At 39.1% G+C, this 11,638-nt stretch overlaps 1 protein-coding gene across 4 annotated transcripts in view; it reads left to right on the top strand.

Annotated features, from left to right (window-relative positions):
- Window positions 1-2,188: 2,188 nt before the first annotated feature.
- Window positions 2,189-11,638, top strand: part of LOC108980700 (dihydroorotase, mitochondrial) — a 19,784-nt gene continuing 10,334 nt past the window's right edge. The window contains exons 1-9 of one of the 4 annotated variants that reach the window (XR_004802610.1): window positions 2,189-2,980; window positions 3,134-3,217; window positions 3,310-3,455; window positions 3,586-3,767; window positions 4,589-4,725; window positions 5,471-5,636; window positions 5,748-5,864; window positions 6,394-6,554; window positions 11,400-11,638. The exon at window positions 11,400-11,638 is cut by the window's right edge and continues 45 nt beyond it. Coding sequence is in view for 3 of the 4 variants with exons in the window: in XM_035694991.1 (XP_035550884.1) it covers window positions 3,188-3,217; window positions 3,310-3,455; window positions 3,586-3,767; window positions 4,589-4,725; window positions 5,471-5,636; window positions 5,748-5,864; window positions 6,394-6,554 (939 nt within the window). In the remaining variant the exon portion in view is untranslated. The remainder of the gene's footprint in view (window positions 2,981-3,133; window positions 3,218-3,309; window positions 3,456-3,585; window positions 3,768-4,588; window positions 4,726-5,470; window positions 5,637-5,747; window positions 5,865-6,393; window positions 6,555-11,399) is intronic. The other 3 variants (XM_035694991.1, XM_035694990.1, XM_035694992.1) reach the window with 3 other exon arrangements.

The following is an 11,638-nucleotide window of genomic DNA, read 5'->3' as shown; positions in this document are numbered from 1 at the left end:
AAAAGAGAGACGGCCTAGGATACTGATCTCTCTCTCTCTAACTCTTTCTTCCTTTTTTTCTCTATCTTCCAAGGCTCTTAAGCATTAAAGAGAGATGTATGGGACGCGGTAAGCAACGACGTACACATGCAGATTTTGTGACTAAACTATCGGGTCAGAGATTTCAGAGGGCGTTTGTTTTTGAATAAAGAAATTCAATTACATGTTGGGTCTGGGTGAGAGACTCTCAGAGCCCCTGTGAATACAGCGAGGCTAGCAATTAAACAGAAATCAAACAGGAATACCCTCATCTATCTCTTGTCGGTCCTCCAGGGGAGCAACAATAAGAGGAATGCAGACAATCGGCGCAACAACTGGAGCAAGCCTCTACACAGATCGTATTCTAGAGGGAGAGAAAGAGAGTGAGGAGGGTGGGGGGAGAGCAGGTGACGGGGTGGGGGAGGGAGGGGGTGAAAGAGGGAAAACTGAAAAGAGCTGTAAAAAAAATATTTTCACATGAGTAATGCTACATACAGTCGTGGAATGCGCAAACGCCGTGTAGTCGCTTTGAAAAAGAGTGAGGTCCACTATTAAAAAATTAATTTCTTTTCAGGTGGGTCTCTTATTTATTCACTTTTTTCAAAGTGACTGCACGGCGACTGCACGCTCACGACTGCAAGTATCATTTCTCTTTTCACATATATGCAAGTATAAGATGCATTTTGCTCAACCGCCTACGTGGCAGCTTGTAATTTATGGGTGTAAAGTGTAGGAAAACAACCGACCGGCATGGAGTCGCTCTCAAAAAAATTACCCTATAGAACTGTTCACTCTAGTTTCGAAACGGATACCCGGTTATTATCTAAGCCGGAATCTTGATAAATTTGAAACTCAAAAATTTGGATTTCGGATTGTACTTGGGTTTTTTTTTTTTTTTTTTTTTTTTTTCTTACAAAAATTCAACTTAGTGATGAGCTAAATAATAAACCAATTATTTGTGTGATGGGGGGAAATCTATTACATTAGGCCCAGGGTTGCAGGAAGAATACGTTGTGGGGGGATGGGTCGGAAATAAGGTCCAGCCCTGTCACCTAAGTCTGGGCAGGAAAGGAAGAAGCCCGGATCAGAGTATAGATAGGGAAGTCGGGTCGGGCATTGATACCGGGACATGAGATTTGGATGAAGATTGAGAAGAGAGGGGAGGGGAACGTGACATACATCACTAAATGGAATGGATGCGGGACAAGAAATATGCCGCATTTAATGCGGTCCAAAATAGAAGCCACGTCGCATTTAATGCAGTCTAGAGTAGAGACCACGTCACATTTAATGTGGCCCAGAATAGAGGTCACGTCGCATTTAATGCAGCCTAGAGCAGAGACCACATCACATTTAATGTTGCCCAGAACATAAGTCACATCGCATTTAATGCACCCCAGAACGTAGAGTGTGTTGCATTGAACGCGGTCCAAGACCTGAGCAGTACACAAGGAAGGCCTGGGGCCATTGTTGCTCGGTAAGGTAACGACGTGGAAGCTGCTCCGTGAATGAGTTGCATAGAGAATATTGTCCATGTTGCGCAACACCTCACTACGGGGGAGTTCTAAACGGTAACTATAAATAAGAGTCAACCCAGTAGCAAGTGAGGTAATGAAAAAATATTATAATCCTCCACACACATTATCGTTTTTACTTCCGTTCTGTAATCTTCTTCTTCAAGATACTGATTTAAGCATCGGAGGATTAACGGACCACGAGGTCCCCCCTTCATTGAAATTGTGTAGGCTAGCGCTTGGATATCGGGGGTATGAAGTTTCTCAAACCTGCAAAATACAACATCAACAATTTGTCTTCTTATTATGGTTGGCATCAAGCCTCGTATTGGTTTGCCTTTCAAAAACAATATGTTCACGTAATCAAATGCCCCATTCGTTTGCCTCTCAAAAAAATCACGAAGGCTATTTCAAAATTGTAATTTATAAATAAATGAAAAAAAAACATCAAAACATTCAAATTATGAAAAAAAAATCGGGTATAAGATGTATCTAAATTTTTCTACATGGATACCGTTCTAAATTTGTTCTCAATCGGAATCTATAACCCGGAACCAGACCGGATTGAAAAAAAATTGGGCCCGGATTAACAGGTCCTATACCTGTACGTCAACGACGTGTAAATTGCCATTTTTACCCTTATTTCAAACCCAGCCTTTCTTCTCCGTATACTCGCCCGCGGAAGGAATAACAGCTCACTCCTTCACTCCTCTTTCTTCTCAGGCAAACTGAACTCCTCCACGCCATCTCCTTCAGCCGCTCGACGGAAATATTTCTCAGGCAAAGCTCACTCGCCGACCACGGTCTCAACCGAAAGGCTCCTCCTTCACAATCTCGTTCCGGCAAGCCACCGAATACCCAGGCGGGTGGGACATTTCGTATTTGGTCTGTGAATTTCCGCTTATTTATTTCCCTTCCATAAGTCTGTAGAGAGAAAGAGGGTTATTACTTGGTCATATTTATGTTAATTTTGCATGAATTTGGATTGGTTTATTTTATGTGTTTGATTTTTCAATCATATAACAAATGTGATTGACATGGTAGTTTTGGTGGCGGTGGTTGGGGTAGTAGTAGTTTTGGTGGAGGGTCTGGACATGGTAGTGGTTTTGGTGTAGGTGTTGGCGGAATTGGAGGAGGAGGAGGAGGAGGAGGTGATGGTGGCAGCATATGCATATCCAAATTGTTCAACTGCACAGATTTCTTTGTCATTGGGCTTAAATAATTAAGTCCAATGAGTGTCTTCAACAAGATGCCTTGTGAGTTCTGAGTTTGCGTCCTGGAGTGTGCAGTTCCACCCCCAACGAAATGCTATTCGGCTGAAGTAGAAAGAAGAAGAAATACGACCAGAACAGAAATGCTACAGAAAGAAGAAGAAATGCGACCAGAACAGAAATACTATTCGGTTGAAGAAGAACAACCAGACCAGAAAAATTTCGCTACTTGTTGTTGTTGGTCTTTTATTTTTTATTTATATATATATGTATATATATATATTAAAAGGACTCCACGTCACCTCCACGTTGGGGTGTGAGGAGGGTGCTATATATAAAGAGGCTTCTCTGTAGCATTTTTGTTTTCTGATATAAAGTTTTCAATTTTAGCAGAAAAAATCCCCGTTTTCTAGAGAGGCTTTCGGTTGTGTGGTGGCTTATAGAATGATTAAGAGTTTGGTCCTTCCTTCGAAAGTATGTACAAAGGCATTGCAATTACCGTATAAAGAGTTGAAACTTAAATGCTTGTGATTGCCTTCATTTTCTTTTCGTTTGTAATTATATAGGCATTGAAGTTCCCGGTGGGAAAGATTAAAGGGCCTAGGCAATTAAGGTGCAAAGGACCTAAGATGGAGCTTACTCTAACACAACCTGATGATTGGCATCTTCACCTCCGTGATGGGGACATGCTTGAAGCTGTTGTCTGTCACAGGTAGTTTGAATTTCACTGCGAATTGTTCTTGGTCGTTGCACATCATTATCCATTTTTGCTGGAAAAGTCTACCGAGTATGAATACTATTTGAGTTGTTCCTTTCTTGTCTCGTAACTATTGCACCTATAGTGCAAGTCATTTTGGAAGGGCGATAGTGATGCCGAATCTGAAGCCCCCCATTACAACCACAGCTGCTGCTGTGACATATCGAGAATCGATCTTGAAAGCTCTGCCTGCCAATATCAACTTCACTCCTCTTATGACACTTTATTTGACAGATACGACAAGCCCAGAAGAGATCAAGTTTGCAAGTGAGTGTTGTTAAAATATGCGACTGAGGAGTTTTCAATCGAATAACATTTGGAAAAAAATTGTCATTATGATTTTACTCACACTTTTAACTGTTTCAAAATACATCCAGGACTAAAATTGTTGCTTCACTTTAAATTCATGAGTTCTCTTTGCTTGGAAACATATGATTCTGATATGATATTGCCTCTGTTGTTAAATGTTGGTTGATAGATTAGGAGAGAGTTAATATTAAATATTTAAGAGAAAACTTTGTTTGTTTTCAGAAAATATCTCATCTCATATTATCTAATCATTATAAATTTTCCAATTTCCAATACAAAATAAAATAAACAATTCAACTTTTTTAAATCACAAAATAAAAATAATATTAAAAAATATATTCTAACAATACTTTATTCAACTTTTTAACATTAATCTCAACTCATCTCATCTCATCTCATCTCATCTGCGAAAACAAATGAGCCCTAAATGTAAGAGTATTGGGTTGACTTATTAGTTAGTTATTTTGGTCAACATTTCATTTGTGGATGAGATTGGGCTTAATTCTTGATATCTATTAATGGTAGCATGTCTTCAAATCATATATCTATTTGCGGAGATCTTATTATTCTAAGACACTAAATCTTGGAACATTAGAATTTCATGAAGGTTTTGTTGGGAAAAAGATGCAGCTTAAACTTGCTGCTTCTTAACAACTTTTCCTCCTTAAGTGCAGGCTGCTTCCTCTTCTTTTCTTATCTTTCTTTTCTTTTATTAACTGAAGTACATTGCCCCTTCAATCATCATCCCAAGTTCATGATAATGCTGGCTGGATTGACAGGAAGAAGTGGGGTTGTATTTGCTGTGAAGTTGTATCCTGCTGGTGCTACAACTAATTCTCAAGATGGGGTTACGGATCTTTTTGGGAAATGTCTACCTGTCCTTGAGGAGATGGCTGAACAAAATATGCCTTTGTTGGTAAACTCACCATGCTAACTCTCTTCTTCTCTGTACTTTTCTAAGTGGTGTCCATGTTGTTACTTTTGCGGGTCTTTCTATTGGTGATTCGTTCGATGTTATTATATTTTTCATGGTATTCTTAGCAAGTTAAAAAAACTGACTATCCTTATACTTGGGCTCTTGCCTATCCTTATGATCAATAAAATCTTGTTTACCGGTAAAAAAAAGTTGAAAAAATTGACATGCTTAAAGTTAATGCTGAACAGAAGCTAATTCTTTCTGCATGCTAGCTAGGCTGAATTCGGCATTGACCTTGCTTCATAGTTCATGGCTTGTTTACAAGTTAATGCTGTTTGATCAAAATTATCCTTGTCTAGATGTCATGCACATCTTTAGCAGACAAAGAAAAGTTGTTATCCGACAATAGTGTAGAAGTCTGAAGTCACACCAGTCTTGTGGTTTATTGAATTTTGTGGGAGGTTGATAATTCCTTGACACATTGAAAAAACACTCAGGTATAATTGTCCAAGATTGAAAGGCATCATCACACTTCACTGGCCTAAAATCACATTCTATGTAAAAGTTTGAGCTTCTTCCAATCATGAATGGGTAAGCTGCTCAGAGCATTTCATCAACTAGGCCAAATCCAAATGGATTTTAACTAAAACACTGCAACATATTTATGTTGTGATGCTTTCCTACCTTTAGATGATGTTGGTTTACATGTTAACTTCTTTATATGGTTGTGCTTCTTCTCTCACAGGTTCATGGGGAAGTTACAAACCCTGATGTTGACGTATTTGATCGAGAGAAAGTCTTCATTGAAACTGTTCTACAACCTTTAGTTCAGAGACTTCCACAGCTGGGGGTAGTGATGGAACATATCACAACAATGGATGCTGTTAGGTTTGTTGAGTCCTGCAAAGAAGGTATCCTTAATCACTTTCATTATTGACTTTTTGGCGTTTGTCTTTTCTTTTGTTACTTTCATTTTTATTCCTTTTCCAGATTCATTCTTTCTGCCTTGATTTAACTTTCAGGATCTGTAGCCGCCACTGTTACTCCACAGCATCTTCTTCTCAATCGAAATTCTCTCTTTCAAGGAGGATTGCAGCCTCATAATTACTGCCTTCCAGTACTCAAAAGAGAGATCCACAGTACGTTATATAAAAAATCTCCATTTTTCCTACAGCAGCAATTGGTTCTCACTCTTACCACATGTGCCATTGAACTTTTTTCTTTTTTATAAGTCCATATGTGCTATTGAATTTCTTGGCTTGTAATTTGTTTCTCAAACACATGACTTTCCTTTTCTTTTATGAGCCAAACACACGAATTATTTATGGCGTTATAAAGGATGCCCATTATCTTTGTAAAATGGCAGTCAGATTGGTCCTTATGTTTGACATGCTTGATGGCGCTGACCTGATGTTGTAAATATGTTTCAATGTCGAAATAGCATCTAACACGTGAAGTAGTTTTTGGGAAAGCAATTTTAGTTGTCTTTGTTTGACCGCAGCTGCTAAGGTTAGAATCCCCTGGTAATTAATTTTTGAGCTATTATTTTTTGGTTTCTATGATTTACTTACAAACTATTCACATAGTAGAAATTTATAATGATATTTTCAGAAAGAGACTCTCCTTCTGACTATGTTACATTAACTCATTCATTTGTTTCTCATATAGGACAGGCTATTGTTGCAGCTGTGACCAGTGGAAGTAAAAGATTTTTCCTTGGAACTGATAGTGCTCCACATGAGAGACGAAGAAAAGAATGTTCTTGTGGATGTGCTGGTATATACAACGCCCCTGTTGCCCTATCACTATATGCCAAAGTCTTTGATGAGGTAACTCTAGAATTATTTGGTATATCTACTGCTAATTTCTAGTTGTTGCTAGTTCTTCCTACGAATTTTGTAAATTCTTTTCCTCCCCCTTGTTAGTCCGATCATGGTGTGAGAGAACCTGAACTTGATCTCAAACCTCAGTATATATCTTCCACATGTTCGGGCTTGGCACTACTTTAACCGTTGTCATTGATGCTCTATGGATTTTTGAACTTCCAACTATCTGAATAGAAGCTTTGTGCTTAGCTCATCTGACTTGATTAACTGGTTAAAACCTAACTTTTAACAAGAAAAGATGTACTATCATGTTATAAGCTAACTTGCAAAATGTTTAAATCTTGTTACAATAATGGGGAATGTAATTTGTAATTTAGCATGCATGATATAAATTTCAATTTTTTGTCAAGGTTATGTCATAATTCTTACTATCACGAAGGAAATTGGTACCTCTTCCCCATTTCACCCTTCCATACACAGTTTCCCCGGGGGGGTTGCTGTGGATAGTCTGAGCAGGGGGAAGGCTTATGATTTGATCCAATTGATAGCTGTGTATTGCGGTTTCCATCCAGCAGTGCAGGGAAGTATGCCCTTGTAATTAGACACTCTTTCAAGCAGGGGGTAGGCGCGTGATTTGATCCTATTGATAGCTGTGCATTGGGCTCTGCATTAGGGCAGGAAAATATGGCCTTGTAATTAAATACTCTTTCGATATTTATAGGCATTTGGGAGGAACTGTTGTATTCTGAGCCAGTAACGATGTGTCTTCCACTAGAGAGTGGGCTATCAAGAACTTCTGAATGGGTCTTACAGAAAATCCTAAAATTTCTACATTGTTTGTGTTTCATGTGAAGGCTTGAAAAGGAACTTTGGGCTTTATTTGTAGCCATTGAAGCTAGTAGAAAGTCAAAGGAATTGGCCTCTACTCCTAAACCAGTTTTTAGAGGCCTAAGGAGTTAAAAATGCTGACATGCTCCATTAATTATGAGTAATTGTAACTCTAGGTAGAGTTAAGGGGAAGTGCTCTTTTATTTATTCATGAAGCTCATGATGTTATGGTGGAATGTTAGGGGGTTTAATGACGAGGATAAGAGCCTTCATGTTGGAAACATGCTTGTAGATCAGAAAGCTGATTTAGTTTGTTCTCTTTGGGAAATTGAAAACATGTCTCAATCAAAAGTATTGTTCGCAATATTTGAAGTGGCCAAAATGTGAATTGGTGTTACTTGGAATTGAAAAGGGCCTTGGGCAGTATCTTGATGATGTGGGATAGTAAGATAGTAGAAAGAATTGATCCTTGTGTGGGAGAACATAACATGGCATACTCTTTTTGGAATGTAAAGGATAAGCTTGAGTGGGTGCATGGTTCCCATTTGTGATAATAGGAGAATGGCATGAACTAGCTGGTCTTATGAGTTGGTGGAACTGTCATTGGTGTGTTGGGCCAGATTTTAATGTAGGTACTTTCCTAGTGAAAACTCGGGTGAAGCTTACTTGTGTTGACCCATGATGGAGTTTTCAGTTGCCATATTTGAGTAGAACCTAATTGATATGCCGATGGTGGGAGGGACTTTTTGGTTGAATTGTTGAGACATTCCTTCTTGGTCTAGACTGAATCACGTTTTCAGAATTGGTTGGTTTCTGATCATTTCCCCATTCTTTTGATTGTAGGGATATTTAAGTGGTAAACAATATTTACATTTTGAAAATATGTGGCTTAAAGTTCGAAGGCTTTGTGAAAAAAGTGAAGCAATGGTGGGGGTCTTACTATTTTCAACGTACTCAAAGTTATAGTTTGGCGTGTAAAGTTATGGTCTTAAAAGATGGCCTACAAGTTTGGAATGAGTAGTTTGGTGATGTTGGGAAAATAAAGAATCTTCTTTTTGAAGAGTTAAAGGGCCTTCAAACAATTGAAGAAAATAGATCTTTGTTTGACAAAGAGAAGTTGAGGAAGGTAACGCTTATTTGTGGCTTATTTGTGGGTTCCAAGAATGGAGTAGACTGTAGGGCTCAATATCTCACATCTTTTGTTCAGAGAATGATACCTTAGTATTTTGTGAGGCAAACAAAGGCTATCACCATTACTTGCATTGCTTATTCCTTTGCTTTGAAGCCGTTTGAAGATTAACTTGGCTAAGTTGGATTTGCTTCCAATTGGTAGGGTTGAGAATTTGGCTAGTATGGTGGAAATTCTTGAGTGTAGGATTTCTAGCTTACCCATGACTTATCTTGGTCCTGCCTTGGAGCTCCCTTTGAAGCTAAAACTGTTTGGTTTGATAATATAGAGAAGATGAAGCATTGATTGGTGGATATGAAGAGGCTGTATTTATCTTAGGCAGTAGAAGCACATTGATCAAGAATACGTGATCTACTTGCTAGCTATTATACGTCCCCTTTCCCACTACCTGTGGGAGTTTCCAACCAATTGGAGAAGCTGCATTGAGGGGAAGTATGGGGGAGGAGCCTAAGCCACATCTTTTGAAGTGGACCAAGGTATGTTCAACGATTGAAGGTGTTTTGGGGGTAAGTTTCTCTTTAATCAAGCTTTGATGGGGACATGGCTATAGTGTTCTGCATATGTAAGATAGCCCTTGAGGGTTCTAGTGGACACCAAGTATGGAAGCTTGGGTAGTGACTGGTGTTCCCATGAGGTGAATGAATCTTACTATTTTGGTCTTTGGAAAAACATCATTGGGGATTGGGGAACTTATCCTACTTTCCCAAATTTATTGTGGGTGACAGGTGTAGGATTTGCTTTTGGCATGGTGTGTGGTGTGGTGACCAATCTTTGAAAGGTGCCTTCCCAATTTATTGAGAATCCTTCACCCTAAGGTTTGAGATATTTAAAACCCTTCACTCTAAGGTTGCTTATGTGGTGGGTCATTATCAACCCTTACATGTTTTATAAATGTGTTGTGCCCTCGTGTTAGTGTTAACGTATAGTAACTCAGGAGTTTATACAATTTAGGACTTCTCTATGAATATTAGCTGTATAGATATATTACCATGTATATAGGCTATATATCAGGGATCAGTTAGATATTTTTCCCGTGTATAGCATTTGACCTGCTTTCCTTGTATAGGTTTTTCATATTGATATGAGGGTGACTGAATACACAGAGAGTCAGTTTTTCCAAAGTTCTGTTAAGAACCTGATGCGAAACGCACCGTTTGGGAAATTAGTAAGGAGGCCATAAGCTACCAGCCGTTTGGAGACCATTTTACCATTAATCACTTGTCGTTTTATGCTTATTTCCTTCAGTTAAAATGTTGCTTTCTGTTACTTTACTTTCCACGTGTTGCATTGTCATTAGAGGAGTTTGTTATGACTACATTCCTTTTATGTACGTTGAGCGGGGAGTGGAGATCATTTGGAATTTTATTGAGGAAATCTGTAAGGAGGTTTGGGAGGCCTCGAAGTACTCCCGTAGCAATATATTTTCTTGTAGCAATTTTATCAAACACCTTGTGTGCCCCCTGTTCCATTACAGGAGCCATAGCAATTCTTCTCGACCATATTCCCCATTACAACAACAATGACAATAACATTTACATAGCAGCAGCAATCTTCCATTTCCCTTATCGTCTTATTACAACAGCGTATACAAGAGGATTCTAACAAGTTCTCTTGGTTTTGAAAATATATCAAGAGCCGGTTGGTAAGGTTCTTCTCTTGCTTGAGGCTCTCTCGGTTTCATGTTTAGGCATGTTCTGTGCTGTTCTCGGTGAACCCGACGTGAAAGCTTCCTTGTTTTCGGTCTTCTCTTTCTGGGTTGGTGTTGTCGGCACCTCCTATTTTTGGTTTGAGCAGTTTCGGCACCCTCTGTCTTGGGTTTGAGCAGTTTCTGGTTCCATTATTCCTATCGGCAACTTCTGTTGGCTGTTTTTTGGTTCGGTGCTTGATTTCGGTGCCTTCTGTTGGTTCTCTTTGGTTTGATTCTGGTTTCAGTGCAGTCTGTTGTGGTTTCTGGATTTCGGCGCACTCTCTGGTTTAGTTTTCTTTTGAGCACCCTGTTGCACTCTGTTGCTGGTTCTGGCCTATTGTGTCTCGGCGCCTTTGTTCCAAGTTCTGGTTTGTGCTTGTTTCGGTGCATTTTTTTTTTCTATTTCTTGTGTGGATATCATTTTCGGCAATTCTGTTTGTGTCTGGGTGTTCTCGGCACTATATATATTTTTTTCTCTGGGTTGCATCATGGCATCTGATAAATTAGAATCGTTTCATATTCGATTTACTGGCAAAAATTATTCTGCTTGGGAGTTTCAGTTTCAATTATTTGTAAAAGAGAAAGAATTGTGAGGTCATATTGATGGGAGTGTTCCCGCATCTAGAGATTTAGAGGCTTTGTCTAAATGGGAAATTAAGGATGCTCGGGTTATGACCTGGATCCTTGGCTCGGTTGAGCCTCACTTTGTTCTCAATCTGAGGCTTTATAAAACTGTTGTTGACATGTGGAATTATCTAAACAAGGTTTACAATCAAGACAACACGGCTCGGCGTTTTCAATTGGAGTATGAGATGACTAATTTCACACAGTCTCTCTATTGAGGAATATTTTTCTGATTTTCAAAATCATTAGGCTGATTATTCATATATTGTTTATGCTAATGTTCCCGCTGCAGCTCTCTCTGTTGTTCAAGCAGTGCATGAAACAAGCAAGAGAGATCAATTCTTGATGAAACTCCGTTCCGATTTTGAAATTGCATGTTCTAATATGATGAATTGTCATCCTGTACCATCTCCGAATGCTCGTTTGAGTGAACTTTTTCGTGAGGACTAACGTATAGTAATTCAGGCTGCCATGAAACATCGGGCTAATGTTAGTGCACCTATATCTGTGGCTTATGCAGCACAGGTGAGGAATAAGGGTAGAGATATGCGTGCTATCCAGTGCTTTAGTTGTAAAGCTTTTGGTCATATTGCTCGGGATTGCCGCAAGAAGTTTTGTAACTACTGCAAGAAACAAGATCATATCATCTTTACTTGTCCCATTCGACTAGAAAGGAAGCAGGGTATTGCTTATCATGCCTCTCCTGGTACCTCTAGTTCTGCTGCATTGCCTGTTGTCTCGCTGGTTGTTCCTATTCCT

The sequence above is a fragment of the Juglans regia genome, chromosome 10 (assembly GCF_001411555.2).
Source record: "Juglans regia cultivar Chandler chromosome 10, Walnut 2.0, whole genome shotgun sequence".
NCBI classification, from domain to species: domain Eukaryota; kingdom Viridiplantae; phylum Streptophyta; class Magnoliopsida; order Fagales; family Juglandaceae; genus Juglans; species Juglans regia.
Note: the sequence above shows the minus strand (reverse complement) of the source record. Positions and strands in the feature narration are given on the sequence as shown.